The following is a 27,774-nucleotide window of genomic DNA, read 5'->3' on the forward strand; positions in this document are numbered from 1 at the left end:
ACTTTGATTTTTGTGACTCGTGTTTTCGTGTACCATACTTCATGACTTCTTTTCTAGGTATACGTACCTTACGATTTTTGTATAAGTAACCTACCTGCTTGAGAGAAACCCTTCTACCATAAGGTGCGGTTTATAGTTTTATCTTTCCAGATGCCCCCATTGGCTGTAACTACTGTAGTAAGAGACAGACAGAATCCATCTGATTGAGCTTATTCTTCAACATATCTCCACCCTTTCCCGTAGGTAGTGTAGTGGGAGAACTGCGCCATCGTGGTGAAATGAGCGGTGTACGGATGACTCAGCATTTGTGATATAAAAGGCTTCATCGCGCAGATAGGACAGACAGAGACACAGACACACTTCTCCTCTTCTAGACCACCCCTGTGTTCTCCTCTCCTGTAGTCCCACTACTCCCAGTGGCGGACCTGGTTCGCAGACAGGTTCGCGTTTCTCGCTCTTCAGTAGGTACACCCAAGTAAGTGCATAGCCACGGTATGTAGACTTATACAGTCTACTACAAGCATTACGCAGTAATTAGCATATTTTGGCTCTCGTCGCCAGTCCATCCATAGCAGAGGCTTGGAGTATTCCAAATCATTAGGCCCCAGTTAACTATTCTTAGTCCATTTAGAGTGTCCAGAGAGCCCCGTTTATTAATCAAATGATTTGGAATTGTTATCACGACCCCTGTATACCCCACTACTTTATATACGCGTTGGCAGTTATGAAGCCACCCGTGGGCATTATCATAAGTTCATAAGGATTAATTCAGGATGTACCAATCAAAAGGCCAGGAAATAAAGAAAAGACCTAATCGATTGGCTCGGGCGTATTGCAACTCCGTCGGCATGTCTCGTGCCCGCGTCCAGCCCGGGGCCAATTGGTAAGATCAAAGTTCTCGACCTCGGTTGAGCTTAACTATTAAAAGATACAAGAAACGGCCATGTTCTCGTATCCGCACGTTTCTAGATTATCTCTGTCGCATTCTGCCAAGTATCTCCGATCTTCAACGACGTCATACATAATTCCTAACGTCCCTCACACCACAAACAAACACCTCGCTTTTCCACGTCAAGCAACAACCATGGCCTCCGCAACATCTTTCTTCGACTTCGAGCCCGTTGACAGTACGTATCTACTTACCCCCTCAGCAAAACCAGTTAATAAAAACCCCGCTAACCCAATCCCCGCGCGAAAATAGAAAAGGGCGCACCTTTCCCCCTCTCCTCCCTCAACGGCAAAGTCGTGCTGGTCGTGAACACAGCCTCGAAATGCGGCTTCACACCCCAGTTTGAAGGAATCGAGAAGCTCTACAAGAAGTTGTCGGCCGAGTACCCGGAAGATTTCACCGTCCTCGGATTCCCCTGCAACCAGTTCGGGAACCAGGACCCCGGCACCGACGACGACATCCAGTCTTTCTGCCAGGTCAACTACGGCGTTTCGTTCCCCGTGCTCGGAAAAACCAATGTGAACGGCGATGATGCCGCCCCCGTCTGGACTTTCTTGAAGGAGCAGCAGCCTGGACTTCTGGGCTTGAAGCGCGTGAAGTGGAACTTTGAGAAGTTCCTCGTCTCTGCTGATGGCAAGGTTGTCGGTCGCTGGTCTTCTGTTAGCAAGCCCGAGGGTCTGGAGAGTGAGATTGTTAAGCAGATTGAGAAGGCGAAGGCTGAGGGTAAGCTAGCTTCTCAGAAGCCTCAGGCTGCTAAGCTGTCCTAAACCTGCTCCGGGTTTGTCTTGAATGATTGTGATACCTTGTTGTCTTTCCTTTGTATTCATATACCAGTTCTTCTGCTTTTGATACATATTCCTTCTCACCTGTGATATCCTGATTGGTTTGCGCTGAGATTGTATTCAGTGGGAACGATAGTATGTAATTAATTCTATGCCTCAATAGTACCGATTCCCTAAATTCGCTGGATTGTTCTGACTACCAATTGTCTCTTACTGTTCCACTTGAACTAGTCGAGGTCTTGGGATATCCTAATCTAAGCAGAGGCGCCCCCCTTAGGAACTAGGTTCCGTAGCGATAGGTCGTAGACAACATCTTCGACCTTCTTGACCTGCACCGAACATTAGACATTAGAGACTGGTCAAACGCTGAAAAGGGTCAACCTACGCTGTACTTGATTCCATCGCTGCGCTTGCGCAGGATATCATTCTTCAAGTTTAAGAGCTGGAATCCGGCGAACAGTTCCTTGATGAAGTTACTGATCTCCATGGGGCGGTTATAGTCACCCAGGGTGACCGAGTTAACAGCCAAGCGAGACTGAAAACAGGGTCAGCTATGAACAGAAAAGCTCGATAAAGAAAGGGAAACGAACCAGTTCCTCGACCATGGCGATCAATGCGAGCAGATACTCCTCGATAGTAAGGTGGAAGGCGTCTTCCTCCTTGAGGTTGACAGGGACTACATAAGAGAAGTCAAGGTTAGAATATAGTTTCCCTAGGTGAATCCATCACCTGGAGCACTGAGCACGATAGAAAAGATAGACAAAACGTACTTTCCAGGAACTTGCCCACATCCTCGATAGTCATGAACGATGTCGAGCTGGGTCCCTTGTGCTCTTGCAGACCGCCCAGCCACGCGCAAAGCTCAATGGATGCGACCTGATAGATTGAATTAGCAGATGTCTCGGAGCATTGAGTCCCGGAAGACGAACCAAGTTCTGGAGCTCACGAGTCCACAACCCATTGTACTTGTAAAATGGATGTTTATCTGCCACAGCCCTCAGGCGAGCGACCTCCTGCTTCTGTGCAAGGATCTCTTTGGTGGCATCGCCCAGGACAGGCTTCACTATCGCGAATGTCAGCATGACTGTTTATGAAGCGAAGTACTGTCCCGGAGCAAAGAGCGGCAACGAAATCAACTTGGTTCAATCACCAGCTGAGCGAAATACTTACACTGATCGGCAGGCGTGGAATGAGCCCGTGACAGAATAGCCTGCGTGGAACGGCCTGCATAATCTACGGTCAGTTCCTGACTCCAAGCCGCGACGTCAACCCGGAAGTGCCGTCCCAGCTGGAACAGATATCCTGGACAACCGGTAGACGCGATAGACTGGAAGACGTACCTCTCCTGGCAAGCGACTGGATAATCTCGTGTAGTTCCTATGGGAGTTATTAGCTATCTGCCTGTGCCCAGATCTCCAGGGTCTTTTTCCGGTGTAGGCTTGGCGCGGAAAGAATTCCACCAAGCCCAGCTCGCGCTGGTGAGACTCACATCACGAACGGTAGACTCCTCGTCAATTTTCGTCTGGAGATTCTCAAAAATAAGTTGGTCAATCATTTTGTCGGTTGTGGTTGTAGGAAGAAATCTGAGAAATTGAAGGCGGGTGTGGTGCCGGAGGTGAGTTACGTCAAAAGGTCTTGGTGAAAAGACGATAGTTTGCGCAACGCGCCAAAATTACGAATCATACAATGAGAATGGGACAGTGAGCTTTTATGTAGCTCTTCATGTTACATTCCGTTCTTTCAAGGTGAAGATTTCTCTCAGGTGGCGGCCCTGGCGAGTATACGGTGCTCTGACAGGGATCTACATGAGCAAGCCTACAGCTTACAACGTACACTCCCTTGTACGCAAGATATCTACGCATTATTCAACAATAAGCTCCAGGCTGTCTAGTATCCTGCTGGCCTCGTATCTCGAAAAGCGAGCGATACTCTTTTTGATCTCACCTCCAATTAACATTGCAAAAACACCTCAACTCCCCGAACATAATAACTCCAGAATTATGTGCATATTTTCAGGTTTTATTATCGCTAGATCAAGTCTATCGATCGTCATAAAGGTCGTAAGGAGGCACTGACAGGTGCCAGGGCGATCACGCGCCAAGGGAGACCGGGCTCAGTATCGGTATCTGGTCGAATAATCTGGAGGAGAAGGTTGTCAGCAAAGGATAACTCCATATTGAACCCATGAGCAACTTTACCTTTAGGACTGACGACTAGACCACGACCCTTCTTTGCGCCCTTGTATATCGTCTCGATGATGTCGATCAACTCTTGCTTGTCTTCCAGCACCCAGTTCAACTTGTTGTTGTTTCCCGTACCGAAATCACACATCATGTGCTTATTGCGGTAGAAGAACATGATCGTCATCCGGTCGTATAGCTCGTACATCTGGTTGAAGTCGGGGACCTGGTCGACGTCGCAAAGATAGATCACGGCGAAGTCTGCAGGCAAACCTGTTAGCTACTGCTCGGGACGTTTTGGGGAGGGGTGTCACAGTCACTCACTCTTTACCCGCTCGGCAATCTTGTAGAGGACTTCATCTTGGCGGATACCTATGAGGATGGGTCAGTTTGAGCCGCTGGGAATGGTTGCGACTAGCACTCACAGTCAGGATCGTGGTCTCGCCCGAACCGGATCACCACTAGGCGTTCTTCCTCGGAGAGGATAGCCTGGTCAACATGCCAGGCTGTTTGCAAGTGAGGTAGAACGATAGAACCCATTGCTATGGCCGATATGTATAGACACAGGGAGTATGGGGAATGGATAAAAGTTGTAGAGCTTATCGGTTCGTCCCGCGGTTGAAGCTATTGGGTCACGTGCCCGTGCTACTCGAACAGTCTCGAAGGTTGCTGGTGACGACAGGGTGTCTGCGATGTCACGGTATAGTTAACGGATCAACGAGGAGAGCTAAAGGATATCGTAGGTAAAGCTAGAGTCATAGTACTGTTTTCAGGCGTTAGAGGGCGACGTAGGCTCTGCCTCAAGCTTCGTGGTGGCGTCAAAGCTTGCTCATGAAGCTGGGAATAATAACCTCAAAATTGCAATATCTGAGCGTACACGATCCATAGCCTCGCAGTAGACGAAATTTTATGGAGCTACGGGTTACAGGGGTGGACCAAAAGGGTGTACGTTCGAGGAGCATGTCAAGTTGGTCAACACTTGGTGTCTACACAGTACTGTGTACTCCGTAGACACAGGACAATGTCAAGCATAAAAACGAAAGCAGAACAAGATAATTTGAAGAGGAATAAATGGCTACCAAAAAAATCAAAATCACATCTTCTCCAAGCGCCCGGACAAGCCGAACAGTTGATGAAAAAATGGTCGCGTCGATCGGGGGCAGTGTAAGCCCGATGACACTGTGCAACGAGGCATGCGCAAGCACAGAGGCCAAGTCGCGGGGTCCAAAAATAGGAATAATCAAAGTGTTTCCAAGACGGAAACTTTCAGAGATTAAACTGAAAAGAACAGATACTACACTTGATCTAAGCCAATAGGCAAAGAGAGCTGAAGAAGAAAGAAAAGAAGAGGAAGAAGTCATGGAGGGAGGACATATTTATACCCCTGGGGACGCCTGGAAGAAAGTTCCTCCGCCACCACAAGCGATGCAATGACTCATCCTTTCGGTCGCCAAGCGCTAAACCAGACTGGGACAGTGCCCTACCCTAAGCACCCAAATTAGGCCTAGCGCAGCACACCTCTGGCTCGTGAATTTTCGACAATCCAAATCGGCTCCACCGCGAAATTTAGGAAGTTGTCTTGACCACTCTCTCGCCGGCGCAGGATATTCACCTCTTTGCGACCTCTTCCCAACTTCCCAACTTCCCAAATACCACTCCCCCCCTCAATCCATTAACAATGGCTCCCGCTGCTGTACGTTGAAGTCCAAATCGCTTTGCTGTTCCCCCCACCGGTGTCTCTGCGGGCTGTTCTCGAGACTGGGAATATTCGATATTGAAAAATCTATCGAGTATGCACCATGTCGTCGAAAACAGTTCGCAAGACTACCACCGGGGCTCGACATTATGGAGCAGTAGGCTAATTAGATTCTACCCGGAAATAGGCTCGTGGTCGCAAGGCCCAGAAGGTTACCCAGAAGTTCGTTATCAACGCTTCGCAGCCCGCTAGCGACAAGATCTTCGATGTCTCTGCCTTCGAGAAGTTCCTCCACGACCGCATCAAGGTCGAGGGCCGTGTCGGCAACCTCGGTGACAACGTCGTCATCTCCCAGGTTGGCGATGGCAAGATCGAGGTCGTTGCCCACATCCCCTTCTCCGGCCGCTACCTGAAGTACCTGTGAGTTTCCCCTGTCTAACCCGCGGATATGAGCCCAATCGCCCGGTTACAGTCTGCTGACCGTTGTCTTTCTCGCGACTTAGCACCAAGAAGTACCTCAAGAAGCAGCAGCTCCGTGACTGGCTCCGTGTCGTCTCCACCTCCAAGGGTGTCTACGAGCTCCGCTTCTACAACGTCGTCAACGACGAGGCTGAGGAGGATGAGGAATAAGCGTGTCGCTCTCGGCATGTCTTGTGTGCATCGTTGATCAATCGGTCTAGTCCGTGTATCGCGCTTGGAACGTCTAGATGGATTGAGCGAGAGCCATGGGGGGATAGATTGGTTTATGAGGCCATAAATAAAACTAAAAAGTTTATACCCTCATACGTTTACGACTGTAATGTAATCATGTAAGTCAATAGAATCTCGTAACTAATGGATAACAATCAACCTGGCTCAATGGACAATGATAGACTGGAGCCAGATAGGCAATGAAGTGCACAAGATCGCTGAGAAGCAGTACTCCGTATGCAGGGTATCAAATACATCGTCAAGAAAGAGGCAGGGGAAAGAGATATTGTTCCTCCGTCATTTCCCAGATTTTCTCTTCTGGCCAGGGTCAGGGACCGTTGTCCATGAAGCTGGAGGAGTTGTCGCTTCTTTGCCCTCCGGATCGATCAACTTATCCTCATGGAAGGAATATCCGAGCTCTTCCAGGTTGTTCCATCTACTACCGACCTTGACTCTCAGCAGATCACCGGTAGTGATTGAATCCTCCCTCGAATCGTGTCCATTGGATCCCGTCTGGATCTCGCGACCAAGATACTTTAGCGCAAGGGACTTGAGACCCCAACGGACGGGGAGACCCTTCGGGTGGGGATACAAGAGTGCGGTATCGATGACCGTGGGATGAATGATGCGGCAGACGTTGAGATCGTTCTCGATCGAGTGGCCGATGAGAAGTGTCTCTGGCTGAAGGAGGTTCAGGAGCAGATCGCGTGCCTCGGCGGGCGACTGGACAAGTTGCAATGGGAGATTGACCTTCCCTTCCTCATTCGAGGATGAGGAACTTGTGGCCGGCATTGGAGTGCCATGGGGTTTCGCAGAAGCATAGTGTTCCGCCGTAATGCCGGAATATCGAGTGTTGAGATCTAGGACTTCGCCCATCGGTCGGACCAGGATATCGAGCAGGTCATGGCCTTCGGGCCAGCTGACGGCAGTGAGGCGAATCAATTCCATACCCAGAGTGGTATACCCCATCTCACAGTCAAAAGCGACGGGTGGCATGGGTCCTTTCTCGGGCTGTGCCGGGGTTGTCTTGAACTGAAGGATGGATGCAAGACGCTTGGCCTCCGAGACTCTGAAGACATGCGATTCGGCCTTAGTGCAGCCACTAGATTTGTCCAATGCTTCGCTGCAGCAGGAAAAGTACGGGTGCGAGGGACCAGTGACGCGATCTGTTTTTTTGCGCTGGGGATGGACTGGCCTTCCTGGATGGTGGATACAGGGACCACCACTGGTCAAAGCACCATCCTCCCGACGACCTGGGAAGACTTGGAATCGTTGCTTACACCGACAGCATTGCTCCCAACCCTTGGCCTGTTCGAGGCCTTGCTTGGCAGTCTCAATCTCGGCATCGGTGGCTGGCTTTGTGACATACCCATGCTCTTCGAGATTAACAAGTGATGTGACCAGCAGAGATGCGACTGCAACTTCTTGGGCGGGGGCGAGACCTGTGTCGACGGGTATGGGCTGGACCAGAGGCTGAGGCTTTTGGATGGGGTTGAGTTTGTAGTAACGCGCATTCAGATGAGATGTCACCTCCTTGACCCATTCGTCAATGCCCATCTTCGTGACTTTCACGATGCGAAGTTTGATAACATTCACATAAACGCTCGCGTTTTGCTTTGCAAACTTTTCTTCCTCGTCGAGAGCCATTGTGATGACTTCATCGGCAGTGAGGACGAAGCATTTATTCGCGCTGTCCTCGTCCTTGCTCAACCTCTCGTTGAGAGAAGCCATGGCAGCGTGCAGCTTCACAAGAATAGCAGTTCGACTTTGATGAGTTGCTGGTGCATTGGCGAGCATACGAGGATTGAGCGTTTCTTTTGGGGCGTTGCGAGGAGGCAATTGTGTTGGAAGTCCAGCCGAAGCGGAGGAGGAACCAGTATCCTTTGGAGGTTCGCTCCCCGAAGGCACCGGCGGACCATGACTCGGAGCCGGTTGACTGACCTCTTTTTCGGTCGAGGACCGAGTCGTCGAGGCATCTTGGCCGGGCCTTTCTTTGAGAAAACCTGGCTTTTCCGCGCGGCGTGCCGTCTCCGATGGCAATTCGTTTGGGGTTTCAGGGCCAATCGGAGGTTCCGGTAACTGGGAGCCGTCCAATTTGGCCCTTTTGGCAGGCGGACTATTGTCGGCCGACATTGCAATCGTGGAAGGGTGAGGTTGAGATGGAGTCGGCTCAGGAGCGGAATGAGAGAAGAGACATCGCAGAAGCGTGCAACGTTTGCCCTTTGGGCACGGAAGGTCCGCAAAATAACCAAGAGGTGTGAACATGATCACTTGACCAGATGTCGCCGTCGCCGTCGCCAACGCCAATGCGTGGACGTCGTTGACGGTATGGTCCAAAGGTGCGGATGTGGAAATATGAGAGCTAGCGATCACGGTCGATCCAATTGCCTAGAGATACATAGCAAGCTGATGGATACGCTGCTGCTCGGCGACGCTTATTGTTTATGTACGAGATGTACTGAGGCAAAATACTGCGGCAGCGGCGCAGCGCTATGGCATAAGTTCAACGTTTCTCCCGGCGAAAGACCTCTAGAACCGATCGGCTTGCGCTATTCTAGAGCTAGGGTTCGGAATAGAAAGGCAGCAGGTTCGTAGTAATGTAGGTATGTTCATCCGCCTGCCGCAGAAGATAACATTAAAACCGCCTCCCGAGATGTTAGAACTGTCCGACACTGCAGTTCACGGGAGAATCTTCCAAGGTTGGGATAAGTCATGTCCGATGCAAAGCAGACAAACAGTGCCTGACATAACAGGCATGAACCCGTCATGAACCTGGGCAACTGTTAGCATTGTATCAACGTAGGTATCATGTATGTTTTCTAGAATACTCAATACTATCCAATAATCCACTTTGAGTCTAGCATAATAGCATATTCACTCTGTATCGATTTCTCGGAAAGAATGTGCAGAAGAAAAGACAACGTAGTTAGGATTCGCGCTACATCCGACGTTTTCTTATCGCCTTTCCTTATCGCCGATAGCTCCATGACCCTGCGCGGGCTTCGGACGAATAGGACACCCGAACGGACGATGATAAAGACTTCTCCCTTTCTCATTTCGGTTTTCTCTCATTTTTGACAATGAAACCAACTACTCGAACAATGTCGGATACCTCCAAAGCCCATCATCTTTGTGTGTTAGTCCATGGGTATGCTGTTCTCCCCTTTACCGATGACGTATTGATCAACCTGCTAACGCGACACATCTGAACAAACAGACTATGGGGAAACCCTTCACACCTTGATTATATCGCATCTGCGCTGAAAGACAGATATAGCGACGATGATCTCTACATCCTCTGCCCGAAAGCAAATAGCGGCAATTATACCTATGATGGAATCGAGCTAGGTGGAGAACGACTAGTGCATGAGATTGAGGAAACGCTCGAGTCTCTCGCTGAGAAAGGACAGAAGATTACAAAGATCAGCATGGTTGGATACTCACTCGGTGGTCTGCTCGCACGCTATGCGATTGGCTTGCTCAACGCCCAGGGTTGGCTGGATAAGCTGGAACCGATCAATTTTACGACATTTGCTACACCACATGTTGGAGTGAGAGCGCCCCTCAAAGGATACAAGGACCAGATTCTCAATGTTCTCGGACCAAAGACGCTCTCGGCCTCTGGACGCCAAATGTGGCTGGTCGATTCGTTCCGAGATACCGGGCGACCGCTTCTCAGTGTTATGGCTGATCCCGATAGCATCTTTATAACGGGACTGAAGAAGTTCCGACAGCGGTGTGCCTATGCGAATATTGTGAATGACCAGTCGGTCCCTTTCTATACCTCTGCTCTTTCCAAAGTGGACCCATTTCGAAATTTGGAAGACTTGAACATCAATTACGTCGAGGGTTATGAAGATGTCATTGTCGATCCTGATCTTCATGTACTCCCTCCTTTGGAAAGAGAACACGGGAACACAGCAGCACGAATTTGGAAAAAGCTGAGATCACTAGGCATCTGGATACCACTGTCCCTCCTCTTGGTTGTTCTAGTACCAGTGGCTTCGTCAGTCTTCCTTATCAACGCGGGGATCCAAACGATCCGCAGCTCAAAGCGGATCCGTCTGCATGAACTCGGCGATAATCTCGAGCGCTTCGGCAGATACAGAGTGCCTGTTGTGGCCAATTCTGTAGAGCACGCCGTGGAGCAGGCTATCGAGAACGTCACCTCTACACAAGACCCCGCATATCTGTCCAACAGTGATACCGAAGTTTCCGATACGGCCCCTGAAAAGTCTCGTCGATCTTCCTGCTCCAATAGAATAGAAAATATCGTCGACGCCGAGTCTGCATCGGCTAGACGTTCATCTATAAACGCGGATTCCACACATGGGCATACACTTGCACTGACGAATGATCAGTTCAGCATCATCGAATCCCTGAACTCAGTGGGGTTCCGGAAATACCCTGTTCATATTCAGAAGATCCGACATAGCCATGCCGCTATCATTGTCCGAGCTGATAAGGCTGGGCTTAGAGAGGGCAAGATGGTGGTGAAGCACTGGTTGGATAATGAATTTGTGGTATGATCCCTTGGTTCCATGCACATAGATCAGTTTAGAGCGTTGAAGCATGTACTTAATACTGTGTAATCCCACCTCACGTCTCCTATCTCACATTTTACATCTATTTCCTTGGCCACAATAGCTGAGACATCCGACTAATCTTCTGAATACTACACAGTATTACTCACCATTTCGGGTATAACTGGGCATAGCTTGGAAGACGGTCTGCCAGTGACTGCGCGAGTCTACGGTACTTAAGCGCCTGGCATCTATTTCATGATTCATATTTTTTAACTATATTCTATCTCATTGAAATTGAGTGTGTGTGTACAAAAGACCCACGTCATGAAGCAACAAAAATGCAGACCAACAGAACGGGGAATCACATCAAGACATGTAAAGAAAAAGGTAGAACTGAAACGTAGGGAGATATAAACGAGACCAGCGAGACCAACTTAAGAGCCTCTTTAGTCAGAACCCAGCTCACCCTTGGAATTCTTCCGGTGCTCGCGTTCAATGGCAAACTTGACCGCATCAAAGACAGTATTGCAAGTCATCCTGGGCTTATAACGCGGGGTAGCACCATCCTGGTAGACACCAGTCTTGACCAAGATCGAAAACCAGTCATTGTCCGTGATCTCATTGAACTCGTTCGTGCCACGGATATCAGACTCAGGTGTATCGCCGATAAAGTAGACAGTAGACGGGGAGCGGTCGATGCCGCAGGATTCCTTCCGCCACTCTTGCAAAAGTCGGGTGGCGAATTGATACGTTCCGATCTGGGGCTTGCCAAAGGCCATGGTGTTGAGTTTCTTGCCGGTCAAAGCCTGGTAAACAGCCTCGAGGGAAGCGCGCAGCGCTCCCATTCCGAGACGCGAGTGCTCATGTGATGTTGACCAGACGACGTCGGTGTGCGAGAAGAAGACTGGCGGTCCTTGGTTGAAGGTTTTCGAGCGTGTGTTCAACCAGCCGTCTTCGGTCATGAGGCAGTCCAGGATGATTTGTTGGTCGCCGGCCCAATCGCGGCTGTCTGCGAAGACGAAGACGGCCTCGATTCTGATCTTGTCGAGGTCGAGCAGGCGGGAGCTCTCGTACTCTTCGTCTGTCAATGTTCGGAAGGGCGTGGTGTCGTGTCTTGTCTTGATGATATCTCCGGGCGTGATGACATCTTTGAATCCGTATCCTTCAGCCACGATTCGGCATTTTTCACCCTCGCCACCGACGACTAGAACGGTGTGGTACCGCTCTGCCATGTCGCGCATTGGCGTGTGGCCGCAGATGAACTGGCCTGGGTCAACATCCAGGTCGAGTTGGCGACTGAGATCGAGGCATCGCTCTTTCTCTGTTTTGCCGCCTCCGTTGGTCAAGAAAATGTAGGGACTATTAAGTTATGGTCAGATTTGGCTCTGCTTTTCAGTATATTGTCACCCTCATAATGGGTAAAGGAAACAAGAAGATAAAGAAATTCCTTTTTCATGATAAAGGGCAAAGGCTTACACTTTGACTCCGTATGGGTTTTCACCATTGATATACTTCATGGCATCAACAGCTTCAGGGATGGGTTGCCCGCCCTTGATGAGAACGCCATCGATATCAAAAGCGAGTGCAAAATCATCACTGGTGACCGTAGGAGGGTTTGGCATAGGCGTATTGATTGGTGAATTGTCCTCTTCAGACGAGACTTCCTCTTGATGTTGGTTCATATCGGATAGTTTGGGGATATGGTCAGAAGTAGAGGCCATCAAATGCTTGGGAGGAATGACCATATTTGGGCCACGATAAAATTCGGCCCGAGCGGCATTCATACCATCACGTTGGTAGGGGATACCGGTTCTCTCATCGGCTGTGGCCATTGTGAATAGAGTATGAGAGGTGTGGGGGCAGACTGCGGGTACAATGACGATGGGTGTCGGCGCGGTGGGGACACGCGATATGATGGATTTAAGATCGTCCAACGTGCGAAGTATGTTGACGATCACTTATAGAGCTAAGGGGCGTTGATTAAAATCTGCTGGTGATCTTCTGTGTGTGTTGGTCTGCAGTCTGTAGGGAATCAAATAGGCTATATGGAGTAAGTAGAGGGGTATAGGAAAAAGGGATATGAATCGCATGTGGGTTGCGCCTATGGCGGGGGATATGAAGGGCCATTAATATAGCACCCTCAGACCCTATGGAACCGGACGCTGCATCATCGACAGTTGTCACAGTTCGACCAAAATATGGGGTTCCTCGCTTTGCTGAGACCCAGCGTCATTGCGACTGATCTGGATCAGAAGAAGGCCCAAAGCATTTGAAGTCGTAAATGAGGATGCTAATCCACAATCCACAGTCCACTTGGCGCACGACAATCGGGGCATCACGGGTGGGGCTAGATAACAGTGATTGGCCAAGGAATGAGCGTAACTTTATCGGGCTTAGCGAAGTGGAGATTGTGGCTGTTCCAAGAGGCTTGACGTAAGGCGATCGGTAGAACTTCCTTCCAGGGTTGAGGCACTTATGAAGACCAATGATGATGGTGGCAGATATGAGAACATCCCGAGGTTCGAATCAACAATATAACTCAAGTACCTTTTTTGTTTGCGGCTGTTGGTGGCTGTTGGCGTACATCATAGCCTCTATGTAGGCTAATTACACAGTAGACTGTAGAAGGCGTCGGTGTATCCCGTAGTTCAGACCAGCACATTATTGAGAGAGTCGGCCCGAGGGTGCATCGCAGTACTCCGTAGAGGCTCCCAGCTCAACACGATCGAATCCATACGTTTCGAAATACTGTAGGTAGTATGAAGTTATGGACTGGAAGGTATCAGACCCCTGACGTCATAATATGAATCGGACTATCAAGCCTGCATTGACCCGCCAAGGTACGTAAGACATGGGTCGAGGATCACAGGCCAGAAAGTTATGCACAACATATGCACTAGTGTCTCTCATGCAGCAATGAGGAATGGCACGATGGAATAAAGCCTTTCTGTCTGACGTCTTCAACTCCACCATTCGATGCAATTCCGGTAAAACACGGCACACCTACCACACTCGGACACATGCACAAAATGAACCCTGTTCAAGGCTTTATCCAATCCCATTATCCCGGCGGGCCGCAACCCTACCGCCCGGACAGCCTCTTTGAGTGATGACGAGGGTCAACCATAGTCTCCCTCGCCATACGCGGCTACATGGAATCTCAGCCCCCAGAGAGATTGCATCCGAGCGTAATATGACAGAAAACGGACTGTGGAGTTAAGCCGTGGCGGTTTTACCTTTGGCCCAAGCACGTAGATATCTGACTTCGACGTCCATGGCTGCAACCGTAGATGGGGGCGATTTTGTCAAGTTGTTTCCGGGCCCGCTTGGATCTCTATGCACAGTCGAAGAAGGCGGGTGTTTCGATGGTTATTAGTCCCTGTTTGAACACGATATCGGACATCAGGCTCTCGACAAGAGCTGAGGAGCCTCGTAGGCGTGAAATAGACGAATGAGGTCTTTCAAGGCTGTTTTAAAGATGTAGTACGGAGGTACACAGTAATTGCCGATACGTGGGGATCATGATCGCCAGGGGGAGATCCCCTGTTGGGTCTCCACCGTTGGTTAGTTCTTACTGTGTAGTAGTAGTCTGTTGCTTGATCCATTCGGATTTCGACGGGGTCCTACAGTAGGAGCATATTCACAAACGCAATGTAGAGACGGACAAACGTGCAGACTTCCATTGAGATGAAGTGCTGTGAAGAGCGTGGGAGAGCTTTCCGGACATCCGACCGGAAAGCCGTCTACAGTTTCCAATGCGTGGAGTGAAAATGAGGCCTTGCCCTACTTGTATAACTCTTAGGTCTGATTGGACTGCAAAATGACTAGCGATACAGCCCATAACAGGACTCCTAAAGTTCTGCACGCTGAAATTTGATATTGTCGTTATCGAAGTATGGCACTTGCATAAACTCCGCTCCCACTAGTTATTCAACGACATCTCAGCCCGAGATGTCAGATCCAAATCCTTCCGAGACAAGATCTTCAATCTCGTCGTCCAGGTCATGCTCATCGTCGATGTCGGCCCAGTCATCATAGAACACGTCCTCTTGTTCATTCCCTTCCCAAGGCACTGGTAATTCGACTCTGGGATGGAAGAACATGCGGTGGAAGAACGGCAAGCATTCGCAGACACACACCTCGTATTTGGGGACATCGAGCGGATACGGCACAATTTCCGCGCGCAGCTCCACATTGAACTCCTCGAACTGGCTTTGCCAGGTGTTGATCACCTGGCAGATTTCCGTGGCAGGCAGATTGAACTTGTCTATATTGGCTGAGGGAAGATGTTCAATGATATTCGCTACCTCGCAGGTGAGGAGACGCAGGTTCGGGAGCCAGCCGCCCTGCACACATTCGTGGACATATGAAGGCACCCAGGATTTCACCTCGTCATAACGTATTGTGAGACTCTCAAGACTCGGTGGCAGAAGTTCATCCTCGGGGGTCAACTGAAGGCAATTTACGCCTGCCAGTGAGCTGAGCGTGACGGTGAGATGCTTGAGTTTGGTGAATATACTGAAGTATGTCAAGTCATCACTGCCCCAGTAGAGATCGTAATCTATGTACTCCAATGAATCCTGATGCTTGAGCAGCGCTTGCGTATAGTCATTTTCTGGTTGGTATCCGTCCGAATCCGGGATTCTAGTCGCCCTAAAAGTAAACCGCTTCAAGGCTCGTGGACATTCGAGCAAATACATCAGATCTCTATCCTCTATGACGCAGTTCAAGAGGGTCAAGTCTTCAAGCTGTGTGTTGGTGTGTCTCAACAGGTGAGAGGGATCTAAAACCAATTGGAATGTAGCCCCAGTGATGCAGAGCACCCGTAGACCTGGATGACGGAAAATGGCCTCGTTGAATTGCGGTAAGTTAGCACAGTCCATGTTGAGATTGTGTTTGTCATGGTTAAAGTCGCTCCCAATATGACCTGCATTTCATTAGCCCCGATACCTGGGGATTACTCAAGATAGAAAAACTTACAGACACGCAGTGCGGGCAGTCCTGGTGGGTGTTGGAGCAGTGCATGCCAGAATAAGGTTTCGTCGCCACGGTCGTAGTCGAAAGGAATGGTTCGGATATCTGGAGGACTGAATTGTGACTGTCCAAGAGGTCCAAACCCCATGTCGCGGTATTCTCCGACAGTCTGGGCTTCTCTGGCCGCTTCCCGTGCCTCCACGGTTTGTATATTATGGACGGTCCACTTATCAAACTTATGAGGTCTGGGGTTTCTTCTCAAACTCAGCGTCTCCAAATTCGGCAAACCCGCGGCCATTTTGTAAAATTTTAGATGACGTCCGGAGGACAACTCTGAGCCACTGTCTTCCTTGTGTCGAATTTCACGGATGAGTTCAGCCAACTCTGGGCGTTGTTCTATCGCAACAGCAAGACGAGCCCCGCTTTCCGAGTTGGCAAGGCATACTGGACTGTAGAGAAGAGGTAAAGTCCTCTGATAAAGCATCTGACATGTTTGCGCAAGTCGGCTTAGGTGCTGGGGAGACTCTTCATGTTTTAGCTGCTCGATGATCATATCCCAAATCTCCAGAGGGAAGTGCAGAAAACTGGATTTGTCCGAGCCAATAGACATCTCGTTTGTCGGTGTGTCCATTGTGATGGCACATGTGAATAATGTATGAAAGTGGCGGACAAGGGAGATGACGAAGGAAAGTGTTGGGTGGAGAGATGAAAGCTGGGAAGGGTTGAGGTCGTGATCTCGGGAATTTTCTAACCGTGCCTGGGGAACCCGCGTTCAATCCCCCAACGCGGTTTCCTATGTTCCCACTTTTTCTTCAGACTGACTTCTGATTTATGACTTATGTTTTCGACTTTTAGTCTTCATCTGGCACTTCATGAAATACCTATTTGAAAAGTTTAGCGAACACTAAAGTTTACGCTGAGATGATCGTGTATATGACATTGGAATATCCCCGTTGAATCTCGATCTGTACAGACGGATGCTGTCAAACCATGCAATGCATGCAGTGATAACGTGCCATCCGTATCAGGGGAACGACATAATATACAAGAAAGAGAGATCAGGATCTCTGAAGGCAGGACCCCCGAGGCCATGCACTTCTTAATCGACACGAAGGATCAAGTCCTCGCCCCTTCTCGACGGAGTTAAGTTGCGACTAGTTGGAGAAACCCGATTTGAGACAGTGGCAGCCTGTTTCTTCGGGCTATCGGGGTAATGCACAGCCCCAGGACACAGGTCTGAAGGATATGGTAGTTCTCCTGAAGGCTCTCGGGATCTTGGTGGTGCAAGGGCGCGGTTGCGCTCTAACCACAAGTCATCTGGACAGTACGGTACGACGACTTCGCTGGGTTGTCGTGGACTGCCGCGGATCTGGACACGTTTGATGTCGTTGCCGTGGACAATGCGAGGCCTGGACACTATCTCTGAGCCTGGGGGCAGCGTCGATGATGAGGCAAGGGGAGGTTGGGGTGCTGGTCTTTCTGGTGACAATCTGCGGTTCTGGTTCTGATCTTGATTGGTCATGATGGGAGCCGTGAGGAGTGTTGAAGTTGAGGAGGGATGGGTAGTTTGTGGTGACTCGGAAGGTTGGCTGTTTACCGAGGTATTGTTGGGTGGCGAGGCTCTAACGGCTGCATTGGGGTTGAAAGGTGACGCTAAAGTACTCGGATGCTCAGACTCTTGTTTGTAGTACCTTGCGTTGAATCCCTTTTTGAATGCACGAGGGTTCGCAGGCAGTCCTGCGAATTTGGGTTGGTCCGCTGGCTTTGGGGAGTTGTTCTGCGTCGTTCCTGTCGCTAGTGCTGCTACCGCTGCTGCTACTGCTGCCGCTTGTTGACCTTCGTCTTCTTCGAAAAGTGTCTCTCCACTGGGTGGTCGGTGTGTCCACTTCAGCGGTTTTGGATATAGCCCAGCGTTCGAGTCTGGTAGCAGTCGTGATACGCTGCGCTGGGAAGATTGTGTCCGAGGCGAAGTTTCCCAGTCAGACTCGGAGCTTACGGCACACCCAATCCGTTCTTGGTCGTCCGGCTCCCTGTCTTGCCCTGGATGTGATACTGTGGCGAAATGGGGCGAGTATCGTGATGCTGATTCGACAGTGTTCATTGTTTGATAGGTTTGCGGCCGCTGTGACATTTCCCCATTGCCCCTGGCGAGGCTATGTGAAGACCCTAAGCCTAGGCCATCTGTTGGCGGTCGTGGCATAGGGTTCGAAAAGTCGGAGGGCTCAGACATCGCGCCTCCGATCTCGAAACTGTGCGGTGCTGTCTCTTCCCGATGCTTGCGTCGCCACCTCTTGCAACAGAAAAACACAGCTACGCCAATAATGAACGACCCTGCCAAGCCCGATGCCACTGACATACCAATGATCGCTGCTGGCGAAATATGATTATCATGCTTCTTTTCTGTATCTTCAGAAGAATCAACGGGAGGGGGGTCACTCTCCCCGGTGGGGGTCGGTTCCACTCGAGACTCCGAGGATGAAGGGTCATAAGTAGTGATTTCAGAAGTTTGACTGGAAGTAGTCGGCGTCGTGTATTTACTTGACGAGGTAGTGCTAGCTGATGTTGTGAAATCAGTCGCCTTTGCGTCATTAGTCTTCGTCGTCCTAGTATCCGAAAAGACGGTAGCGGTGATCGTTTGGTGTGTTTTCGGGAGGGCTTCAGACACCAAGTCACATATATGATAAGCTTCTGACTTCCTGATGATCGCTTGTGGACATATAGACATAACACAGCTCAGAGCCGCCTCCCCCAGTGTCAAGCTACTCGTTGTCTTGGAGCGGCAGAGGCACATGATATCGGACGATGATGTGCATTCCGTGGGGCTGTACTCGGATCTGATAAAATTGTCCACGCAGTCCTTGGCACAATCTGGGACCATCTCATATAGAGCTTCGTTTGATACATTGCTGGGGATCTCGTCTGCCGCAGAGCAAAGCGCGAGTGAAAGAAGGATCGCGATGATTATCCGGTGAACAGGATGGACGAGCATGCTGCGGTAACCCTGATTTTCCCCATGAGCGATGATCCGTCAGATACACTTGGGACTTTGACTCACCTTACAGACTCTTACATGGGTAATGTTACCCGCGAGATCTTGTGCATATGGTTACCATTGTAGGAGATGTGTGCCCGTAGATTGAATAACAACTGGCACAGAAGTTGCAAAGAAGTACACAATGCCAGGAAAAAGAAGTCAATGTCAGCCAAAGTATCCGCAAGAGGGAGTCCAGTCTAATTAAGCACGAAGCCAAAGCGCAACGCCAGTGTACGCGCGAGGCGAAACTGTCCATGACGGTGGCCATGGACCTTGGGCTCAATAAGCTGGGTTTCGACATCATTCTGAAACATAGTACATGAGGCTGTGCCTGCGCAGGCGCTAGAGTAAAACTGCCTGACATATTAGACTGTCGGACTTCCTCGAATGACGAATCGCTGCAGTGATGTAGCGCCCTGTCTGGATTCGGTCTAGTCAGCGGCTACCATACGCGCCGGGCCATCGAAAGCGCTTAGGCTGCAGAATGTGTTACTCGTGGGGCCAGGATTGGCCCGGGATAGGTTTCAGATCTCGAAAACTAAGTGGATGCGCAACTAGGATCTGTTGGGTTGGTGAAATGTGCAACCTGCAACCTCGTGATTGGTCCTTTGTTAGGACCTAGCCGCCTGCGCAGCAGCAGCGCAGGGCTGGCCGGGATACCCAGGAGGGTCATGTGAGGGTTTCTGGAAAAGTTCGACTCGCGCAGGAATCGAGATGAGTCAAGTAATGAGAGCAGGCTTTATTCTCCTGTTGTGTTACCTATTTACTCTGCTTTAATCTGCTCTCGTGCGCTGCATATGGGGCAACTCGCCCACAGGTTGCACCTATCATTTTGGACCAGGCTAACAGAGGCATGACTGGGGCCCACAATACTCATACTAATGTAGAGCTCATTGGTGCTTGGTGCAGAAATCGGCTTTTCGGGTCATGCAAGTCTTTCTTCCTGTCGCATCCGAGTAAACCGTAACCGTGTACGCAGTACGGAGGTAAATTGCCGCCATGCTGGACTTTGGTTTTATTGACGTAAACGCATGGAGAACACATATGAGGCAAAAGATGAAGCGGGTAGATTATCAACAAGAGCGACAACTACCTCACGGTATACTGCCATGGATGCGACATGCACACTGATCATACCCACGGGTCTCCCCGTACAATGCGCGCCTACACATTACACCTCAGGAAGAACTCGATAGTAGTTTTGAATAAACCATGCATGGATCATAAGCTAGCCAACAGCGTGCATTAATACGAAACGAAGCCCCGGGGGTCGTATGAGCTGGTATCATTCATAACGAAATAGCAGAAACACGCAGTATCGAGCAAGACAAAGGAAAGTGTTTGAAAACAAAACGCGTCACCATGCAACCACAGGAAATATTAAGGAATTATGGACATCACATCGGACCCGATGCCAAGTGTGGAAGCTGCATTAGGCTAGTCTCAACCGGACCTCGACGGAACCACGCCGACACCGATGTTCAGGACATACAACCGCACCGTCCCTTACTAAAAGGTAAGGCAAGTGCAGGGGTTGTTGTAGAGATACCCGCATTATCGGATTTTCAGCGGATATTGATTTTGAAAAGCGTCGGCCGAAAGTGTGGAGAAGGTGGTATCTCTAGTACTTGAAGATGATGTAGCTGTGATAAAGTCAGCGGTTGTCGCGAAAGATCCAGTGTCAGAACAGTAAACACATACATGGCGTGGATGATACCAGGGATCCATCCGAGAATAGTCAAACAGATGTTGATCAGGAGATCAGCACCACATCCTCGCTCCAGGAAAACACCCAGGGGAGGCAGGATGATGGCGAAGATGATCTTGCAGATGTCTCTATTGAGGTTGTTAGTACACTGAATACCCGGACATGGTCTTTGTGGCGGGGGAACAGCGCGATTTGGCGGCCTGAGCGACGGGGGGTTGGACGTCGGCTCTGAGAAAAAGACTGGGGAGCTCGACAAGAGGATGACAAGCCGTAACTCGGAAAGATGCCAGAAAAGCAAAAGGTAGTAACTTACGAAGCGGTGAAAGCCATTTTGAATCAAATTTATGGTTGATGGGGAAAGTAAGCAGGAGGTTGAGATAGAAGGTTGGAGGGAGGGAAGTGTTTAAAAAGGAGACTGAGAAACTCGCAGGAGCTTGGGTCATTACATCATGGGTAAAGTGTGGCTCGTGTCCTACTTTTACGCAGATCAAGGCACCAAAACGTGGCTTGATTATGACCAAACGGCGTTTTATATTTCCACACTCTTAAATTACCTGGTTTAATTGTTGATCATCTACTAGTTACATGGTACAATTGCGATGTTGTGATTACGATCGTTTTGACTATCCAAGGAAGGTTGAGCTTTTGTCCAGGGGGTGATGTCCCTTGTAAAATGATCTGCTGTGCTGGCGGCTGCGTCCCCATCCACCGCTGCCCTATCCCATCAATCCTTTTGCTCGCTGCCTGGAGGAACCTTGGCGCTTGGAAATGAACTACGTTTTCTTCTTGTTTTATCGCATTCTGTTCTATATTTATTTTGTGCTGTGATGAATCATGATACTATATTACCTAGAGTGCACTTTGAGTTTCATGGCGACGATCCCTACGAATGCTTGTACTTTTTTACATTTACCGAGGATCTTTACGCAGTACTTGGTGAGTATCCTGGGTCTGTCTGCCAAGTACTCTCGGTGGTACAGTCTGTGGTGTCAAAACTCCCAGGGTCGTGCCCAGACCACGACGATGTACGCAGTACGCAGCGTACTCGCCAGCCCTACTGATGGGCCGTTGCCCCCACCTGCCAAGCCGCCTATCATCATGTGGCCGGCCTATGACTTCACTACAAATTACGCAGAAAAGTGGGAAGAGTGGCTGGGCCGGTAACTTACGGGGGTGAACAGGGCTGAGTAAAGAATCCATTTAAGCATCGAAGCAGCTGAGGAGCAGCGGAGCTGCCTAAATCCATGCGCCGCTCATGGAATGTACAAGGCCCGTGTTACAAGCACGTCCATCGGCGTAGGTAGAATGATTAGTACGGGCTGCGCATGAGAGGCACCAAGCCGTATTTACATTTCGTTCTTCAACCAGCCAAAATCAACATCCTCCGACAAAGGAGTTGACGTCTAGGTCGAGCACGACAGCCACTAGCTCTGAACAAAGCTGCTGCATTCCCCAAAGTCAGCAGTTGAGTTCCCCTTGCAATCCGGCACGCTGCACACTGAGTACGTCCAAATGACTGCCAGCCTCATCGACCACGAACGGTTTGCCGTGTCCACCAGCCAATAAGCCTTTTAGCCCTGTTCCGTGAGGTGCAGCGGTGCTACAAGTGGTTCCTTGCTTTCGGTAAGTGCAACAGCCTGCGCGCTTGGTATAGATACGTACCGGATTTCCATGGCATGATAAAGACAGACTCGTATTCAAACAACTATGTTTCACTGCTTTCATAGCCGAGAATTTGAAAGCTCGTTCAATTGTACTGCGCACTGTTCAGAGGAGCACTTATCTAGTGATGGATACGGTGGAAACAGATGATCCGCTCCGCGACCGACCCACTATCCTCCGCAATGACTTTGGCGTTTTCCTGATTAGAGCTTGATCCATCCTGATGTATCAATGTCGATGCGATTCGAACAGATGAGGTTGGCCCTCAATGCAGGGCGTCGGCATTTCTTGAGCTCATATCAAGTCCCCAGAAGCCTCGGCCGCGCCAATAGATGGTATGCGACACAGAACCCGGCCAAGCGTGGGCCACCTTTGGCGTACACTTGGCTCACCGAGGCAGCAGAAGAGACAGTGAGTGCTCAGTATGGCAGAAATTTTGGTTTGATGCTGAACAATGACAGACTCCGGATGATATCTTGTCCAGCCTGCCTTCGGGCCCTATGAGCCTTACCGCCGCGCCCGCCTCCGTGCCTATCCTCCTCGTTACCCCAAGCTTTGCCCCCTGGCTTGATCCTGCTAGTCCGTTCTTGTCACGTTTTCTCAATCGCCTTTATGGAAACTCCACAGGGAATGAATCTCTCTGCGCCGTCGCAGCCGTGGTGGACGCACTCCCCAACACGGGACCCGAAAGCTCCATTTCAAGCGAGTCGGAAGGACTGGCTGTTTTAGTCGTCGAAGAATCAGCTGTTCGAGCAAAGGGCACACCGCCTCGTCTGATCAGAAGCTCTGCCAGCGAGGAGACCAATCTCTTGTTCTCAGTCCAGCCTCAAGAGATTGGTCAAACCAGCAAAGGACCCTCGCACGAGATCGGATTACGCCTTGCCAATACTATATTTGTCAATGGGAGAGATACAACTCTTCTCGGTACACGCTGGCTTTGGAATCAAACCATCAACGGCTATGAATTGGACGAGTCCCATGACCTTACAAGCTGCATGGTCACGGCGACTTCTCAGGCGGTGGATACCGCACTGGAGTTGCCATTGCACCCAGTGACTGAACGACGAAGGGTCATGACTAGTATGGGAAACATTCTACGGCAGCTGGCAAAATCTACGGATGCGACATCGACAGAAACAATCCCTGCCTCGTCAGAACTTGAGAAAGAGCTCCCTCGCTATATCGCAGAACATAATATCATGGACCAGCGTGTCTCTGTATGGGCGCTGGTCGAGAGCCCTGATTCGGAAGTAGCTGATCCAGGCTCATCTACCCATGACCGCCTACTCCAATCCTTGCAACAAGGTGGGAAACTGCACCGCGTCATGAGCGGTGGAGGTGGATGGGGAAAGAAGCAGGGTCTTCTTTCATTGGATCCCGAGATCAGCTTCTCAGGGACAGCCAATGCAAATGAACTGGTTGCATTCACCCAGGTTTTCGATCCTGATACTGCACACGTGGATACACTTCCTCACATTGACAATGGGATCACTGTAGATGACCTGTCTCTTCTTTCACAGGTGGCTGCCGCGGGCGACTATATCCAGTTCTTTGTGTCGGTAGAACCGAGTGTCACGGAGACCAAAGTCTCGGGCGAACTTGACTCACAGGAGGACGCTGTCAGCTATCACTTTGGAATGGTTGCGGACTCCATGAGCCATGTAACACACAACTCGGATGAGGACGGCAATTCAATCGTGTCTCTACCTCGCACCTTTGGAGCATTGTCCGAGAAGGCCATTGCCTACTCACAACCGATGAAAAGAAAAATGGCGTCAAATTCCTGCACGAAACTGGATATACCAGGATGCCGAGTCGTTCTCAAGACTATGTAATATAAAGAGCACCATGTACAATACTACAATAAGTAAAGCAAGAGTAAAATGATCATCACCGAATCTCTACTGCGTACATATCACATCCAACCTGTCGATGTGGATATGCCAAGACCATCCACGTGACTCAGAGAGGCCAGCATGTTTGCCGTCGACCTCCACGCCTCTGGACCTCCATCCACCCCGACCGCATCCAAGTGAGCTTGCCGACCTAGGGTCTTTTTACATCTTTTCAAAGCTCGAACAACCTCATAGAAGCCTTCTTGGATAACTCTCCATCAAAATGGCTACCGAACTTTGGTATGTCGTCAACCAGACCTCCAGCCCCCTGGGTGCTTAGCAACTTCCGATCGACAGCTTGCTATCATGCCCGTCATTCCCGAGGAATTATGGATCAGTAATGCTAACGTGTGAACTCTTACAGCCCCGTCTATGCGGTGAGTCTTTCAATATGCTAGATGCCGATACCCGAACATGATCAAACCAATTGCCCGTGTCTCGGCCACTCCGCGTCATCCATATCCGCTCAAAATGCTTCGAACCGATAACTAATTGAATCCTCTAGCCCTTCTTTGGCGCGCTGGGCTGCACCTCTGCTATCGTCTTCACCTGCTTCGGTGCCGCATATGGAACCGCTAAGGCCGGTGTCGGGGTTTGCTCCATGGCCGTCCTCCGCCCCGACCTGATCGTTAAGAGTATGTGGACCTCAACACGATGAGATAATTGCCAATATGGCAACACGATACCTCTAAAGCCCACACGGGTACGAATGATATCGGTTTGCTGACTCGGTTTCCAGACATTGTCCCCATTGTCATGGCAGGTATTATTGGTATTTACGGTCTCGTTGTGTCGGTCTTGGTCGCCAACGACCTGACCCAGCAGCTCCCTCTCTACACTGGTTTTATTCAGCTCGGCGCTGGTCTGTCTGTCGGTCTGGCTGGTCTTGCTGCGGGGTAAGTTTGCGACACAAGATGTCTCCAATGGTCCGTCAATAGTTTTGTTTCTAACTGAGGTTGCAGTTTCGCTATTGGTATTGTCGGTGATGCAGGTGTTCGTGGAACGGCTCAGCAGCCTAGGTTGTACGTCGGAATGATTCTTATTCTCATTTTCGCCGAAGTCTTGGGTAAGTCGTCGCTTCTCCCCACATCATATATAACGTGACATCTGATCACTTCTCCCACTCGCAGGTCTGTATGGGTTGATTGTTGCTCTTCTCATGAACTCCCGCTCGAAAGCAACATGCTAAACAAATGACTCCCCGCCGCATTTCGGGAATCGGCCCTCGAATCGCCCGATGGACCGCACCCACGCGGTTCGTGGTTGGTTCCCGTGTGTGCATTCTCGATGTTTTCCCGACGCAACTCAATATGCCTCCTTGGCCGGGAAAGTTGATGTGACAAAGATGGTGCGGGTGCAGGATCGGATGCTTTTGGGGGTGACAAGTCGGTTTCATCCCATCTTAGAGAGAAGATTCGATGGAAGAGCGGGTGTAGAATGGGAGAATCTTTTCAACATTCGTGCCTGACCCGGAGCACAGAAGTGGTAGATATTGGATTTTTGGCTTTACATTGCATGACACCGCGCTGGACTGTACTTTATATGAAATTCGCTGATCCTGGACTGAGTTCTTCATCCTCTTCCACTATGGTAGTAAGGAAGGATCTACTGTAAGGTGTTTTATTTGATTTTGATTTCGGTCTTTCCTGTGGCCATCCTTTATCTCTATCCGGTATTTGCTTGTACCTGAAGGAGTCGGTTGTAATTTCCTCAATATTCGAATACCGCGCTTACGTCTAGTAATGCAGTCTACAGCAAAAGGAACCAAATTAGAAAGGGAGTAGAGGTATGTGTAATTTGGTCGAGTATAGGTTAGAGAGGAAGGAAACGAGAAAGGAAAAGAAAAATGTATGAAAACAAGGGATATATGCCCTGAACTCTCACGAGACTAGCCTCGACCCAAAATGCACAGGCCGTAATATGCAACTGAACAGAAAGAACAAAAAAGCAAGCCGGAGAAAACAGCCTCAGACGCTCTACCTCTCGAGTTTCCGTCTCAGAGTACGCGTCCTCTTCATCAGCTTCTTGAACTTATGCTTCTTCATCTTGACCTTACGACGTCTCTTCGTGCTGATGGCATGCATGGTTCGGTTATTACGCACCCGCTCCATGTATGTCATGCCAGCGGTAGAATCAGCCGGCGCCTCGATGGAGATTTCAGATGAATCCCCCATCTCCCCGTTACGCACGAACGGCCCCGTGTGTGCCTCGTAGGTCTTGCGGCCATCGGCGTGGCGGGCCTCGCGGATCGTCAGGACAGTCGAATATGTCTGATATTCGTTGTCGATCTGGGCGTCGGTGGACTCCTCGGCCTCGAAGGCGGAGGTGTCCATGGGCACGGGCGCGGGAGGAGGCTGGAATGGACGGAGACGACGGGCGTAGTCTTCCACGGACATTGTTGCGTCGTGGCCGTCCAGCATGCGGAGTTCGCCGTCCTGTTCGCTGAAGGTTCGGAACTGGTCTTCGGACTCGGTCATGGACTGGGTGCCGGCTTCCATTGACTGTACGGCTGAGGAGAGAGTGAAGATTACGTCTTCGGGCTCGTTCCGTGCCGGTCGCTTGGAGGAGAAGATGGCTTCGAAGGCATCAGTGCTGGAAATAGGGGGCACAGTGGTTGTCACCGAGATTGGACGGTGGATGGAGAAGAATGATGCTACATGGACATCTGATAGCAGAGAGAACAGTTAGCTTCCGTCACTTCACCGCGCAGACAGCCATAGGAGAAAGACCGTAGATAAGGCTGGGGGTTGGATCACTAACCATGTGGCTGTCGGTGCTGTGTCGAAGGGACACTCGGTAGGTTGGAAAATGCCGAATACTGGCTAGATTTTGAAGATCCGTTGCGGGCGGCGCTATCCTTCCCCCGACGGCGGCTGGTCTTGCTCTTCTCCCCAGTGGAGTTCACTCCCTTAGCTGGGGTGGAAGTGTCCAGTCGTCGGGAGCCATCGCTGGGCGGGACAGGCGGTTTGGAGGATGAGGAGTACCGGCGTTGGTGCAGAGGACGAGTTGCGCCAAGCAGGCTGTTGGTAAGATTTTGTCCAGCGCGAGATACCCCCGGTAGCGGCATGGGAGTCCATGCCGCCCGGCGTAACGAGGAGGACAACATGGTTGGTAGATGACCGAGATACTGAGGAGGGTGAATGAGTCTGATTCGGAGGCGAAATCAGTCGGGCCGGAACTCGGGGTCACCTGATCATGTGGAAATTATGTAATTTTAGTGCCTGAGGCGTCAACAATATACGCAGTCAACCGCAGACCTAGGTTGCGGAAACTTGACTCGTGTTAGTCGTGTAAGTCGAGTTTGATGGAAACTGAAAATTCGCTTCATAAACATGCCCGCTTTCTGATCGAGTTTGGAGTCACGGGCTTTGTATCTTCCCAAAGTTGGATTACAGGGGGCCTTGGCGCAATATAGCCTGCAGAAGTGACCCATGACGTGGGATCTACAGCAAGGAATCCGATTGTAAGCGAGTGCAGGTCTAAAGTGAACACTGAACGTACACTTGACAGTTACCTGCTCATACTACATGGACTTATAGATTCAAAGACCTTAATCAGAGCTCAAGGGTTGGAACTTTGCCCATGAAAGGGCAGGAGATCGAGTTCATTCAAAGATGAGATAGTAAATAAAACCCAGAATGATTGCGATAATACAGAGCAGTCGTTGGTGAACAGCTG

The 27,774-nt window shown here is 50.2% G+C and overlaps 13 protein-coding genes across 13 annotated transcripts; 5 read left to right on the forward strand and 8 right to left on the reverse strand.

The window, feature by feature from the left end:
* Positions 1–943: 943 nt before the first annotated feature.
* N7515_006444 (glutathione peroxidase) lies at positions 944–1,716 on the forward strand (the record flags this gene model as incomplete). The annotated part of the gene is made up of 2 exons (XM_056667188.1): positions 944–1,127; positions 1,202–1,716. The coding sequence occupies 2 exons, from the start codon at positions 944–946 to the stop codon at positions 1,714–1,716; spliced, it is 699 nt and encodes a 232-aa protein (XP_056520784.1).
* Positions 1,717–1,985: 269 nt separating this feature from the next.
* Positions 1,986–3,286, reverse strand: N7515_006445 (translin; the record flags this gene model as incomplete). The annotated part of the gene is made up of 8 exons (XM_056667189.1): positions 1,986–2,060; positions 2,117–2,266; positions 2,322–2,407; positions 2,502–2,607; positions 2,661–2,794; positions 2,902–3,033; positions 3,072–3,108; positions 3,221–3,286. 8 exons carry the CDS (start codon positions 3,284–3,286, stop codon positions 1,986–1,988), a joined length of 786 nt encoding a protein of 261 aa, XP_056520785.1.
* A 494-nt stretch (positions 3,287–3,780) lies between these two features.
* On the reverse strand, positions 3,781–4,451 carry N7515_006446 (DIM1 family thioredoxin-like protein; the record flags this gene model as incomplete). The annotated part of the gene is made up of 4 exons (XM_056667190.1): positions 3,781–3,870; positions 3,943–4,172; positions 4,236–4,283; positions 4,337–4,451. 4 exons carry the CDS (start codon positions 4,449–4,451, stop codon positions 3,781–3,783), a joined length of 483 nt encoding a protein of 160 aa, XP_056520786.1.
* Positions 4,452–5,589: 1,138 nt separating this feature from the next.
* On the forward strand, positions 5,590–6,237 carry N7515_006447 (60S ribosomal protein eL22; the record flags this gene model as incomplete). Its single annotated transcript, XM_056667191.1, has 3 exons — positions 5,590–5,604; positions 5,795–6,027; positions 6,111–6,237. 3 exons carry the CDS (start codon positions 5,590–5,592, stop codon positions 6,235–6,237), a joined length of 375 nt encoding a protein of 124 aa, XP_056520787.1.
* Positions 6,238–6,594: 357 nt separating this feature from the next.
* On the reverse strand, positions 6,595–8,430 carry rex3 (putative RNA exonuclease Rex3; the record flags this gene model as incomplete). The annotated part of the gene is made up of 1 exon (XM_056667192.1): positions 6,595–8,430. One exon carries the CDS (start codon positions 8,428–8,430, stop codon positions 6,595–6,597), a length of 1,836 nt encoding a protein of 611 aa, XP_056520788.1.
* A 968-nt stretch (positions 8,431–9,398) lies between these two features.
* Positions 9,399–10,826, forward strand: N7515_006449 (lipase ROG1 family protein; the record flags this gene model as incomplete). The annotated part of the gene is made up of 2 exons (XM_056667193.1): positions 9,399–9,445; positions 9,515–10,826. 2 exons carry the CDS (start codon positions 9,399–9,401, stop codon positions 10,824–10,826), a joined length of 1,359 nt encoding a protein of 452 aa, XP_056520789.1.
* A 443-nt stretch (positions 10,827–11,269) lies between these two features.
* N7515_006450 (phosphatidyl synthase) lies at positions 11,270–12,655 on the reverse strand (the record flags this gene model as incomplete). Its single annotated transcript, XM_056667194.1, has 2 exons — positions 11,270–12,182; positions 12,300–12,655. 2 exons carry the CDS (start codon positions 12,653–12,655, stop codon positions 11,270–11,272), a joined length of 1,269 nt encoding a protein of 422 aa, XP_056520790.1.
* A 2,109-nt stretch (positions 12,656–14,764) lies between these two features.
* Positions 14,765–16,428, reverse strand: N7515_006451 (uncharacterized protein; the record flags this gene model as incomplete). The annotated part of the gene is made up of 2 exons (XM_056667195.1): positions 14,765–15,750; positions 15,804–16,428. 2 exons carry the CDS (start codon positions 16,426–16,428, stop codon positions 14,765–14,767), a joined length of 1,611 nt encoding a protein of 536 aa, XP_056520791.1.
* Positions 16,429–16,896: 468 nt separating this feature from the next.
* Positions 16,897–18,786, reverse strand: N7515_006452 (uncharacterized protein; the record flags this gene model as incomplete). The annotated part of the gene is made up of 1 exon (XM_056667196.1): positions 16,897–18,786. The coding sequence occupies one exon, from the start codon at positions 18,784–18,786 to the stop codon at positions 16,897–16,899; it is 1,890 nt and encodes a 629-aa protein (XP_056520792.1).
* Positions 18,787–20,452: 1,666 nt separating this feature from the next.
* Positions 20,453–20,869, reverse strand: N7515_006453 (YqaE/Pmp3 family membrane protein; the record flags this gene model as incomplete). The annotated part of the gene is made up of 4 exons (XM_056667197.1): positions 20,453–20,474; positions 20,533–20,667; positions 20,696–20,767; positions 20,853–20,869. The coding sequence occupies 4 exons, from the start codon at positions 20,867–20,869 to the stop codon at positions 20,453–20,455; spliced, it is 246 nt and encodes an 81-aa protein (XP_056520793.1).
* A 1,563-nt stretch (positions 20,870–22,432) lies between these two features.
* Positions 22,433–24,036, forward strand: N7515_006454 (uncharacterized protein; the record flags this gene model as incomplete). Its single annotated transcript, XM_056667198.1, has 2 exons — positions 22,433–22,612; positions 22,663–24,036. The coding sequence occupies 2 exons, from the start codon at positions 22,433–22,435 to the stop codon at positions 24,034–24,036; spliced, it is 1,554 nt and encodes a 517-aa protein (XP_056520794.1).
* Positions 24,037–24,319: 283 nt separating this feature from the next.
* N7515_006455 (H(+)-transporting V0 sector ATPase subunit c) lies at positions 24,320–25,285 on the forward strand (the record flags this gene model as incomplete). The annotated part of the gene is made up of 6 exons (XM_056667199.1): positions 24,320–24,336; positions 24,461–24,473; positions 24,602–24,731; positions 24,836–24,992; positions 25,059–25,162; positions 25,227–25,285. 6 exons carry the CDS (start codon positions 24,320–24,322, stop codon positions 25,283–25,285), a joined length of 480 nt encoding a protein of 159 aa, XP_056520795.1.
* A 787-nt stretch (positions 25,286–26,072) lies between these two features.
* N7515_006456 (mitochondrial 37S ribosomal protein mS38) lies at positions 26,073–27,202 on the reverse strand (the record flags this gene model as incomplete). The annotated part of the gene is made up of 2 exons (XM_056667200.1): positions 26,073–26,761; positions 26,857–27,202. 2 exons carry the CDS (start codon positions 27,200–27,202, stop codon positions 26,073–26,075), a joined length of 1,035 nt encoding a protein of 344 aa, XP_056520796.1.
* Positions 27,203–27,774: the final 572 nt, after the last annotated feature.

Source organism: Penicillium bovifimosum (assembly GCF_028826915.1).
Source record: "Penicillium bovifimosum strain IBT 22155 chromosome Unknown utg000005l_segment0_segment0, whole genome shotgun sequence".
NCBI classification, from domain to species: domain Eukaryota; kingdom Fungi; phylum Ascomycota; class Eurotiomycetes; order Eurotiales; family Aspergillaceae; genus Penicillium; species Penicillium bovifimosum.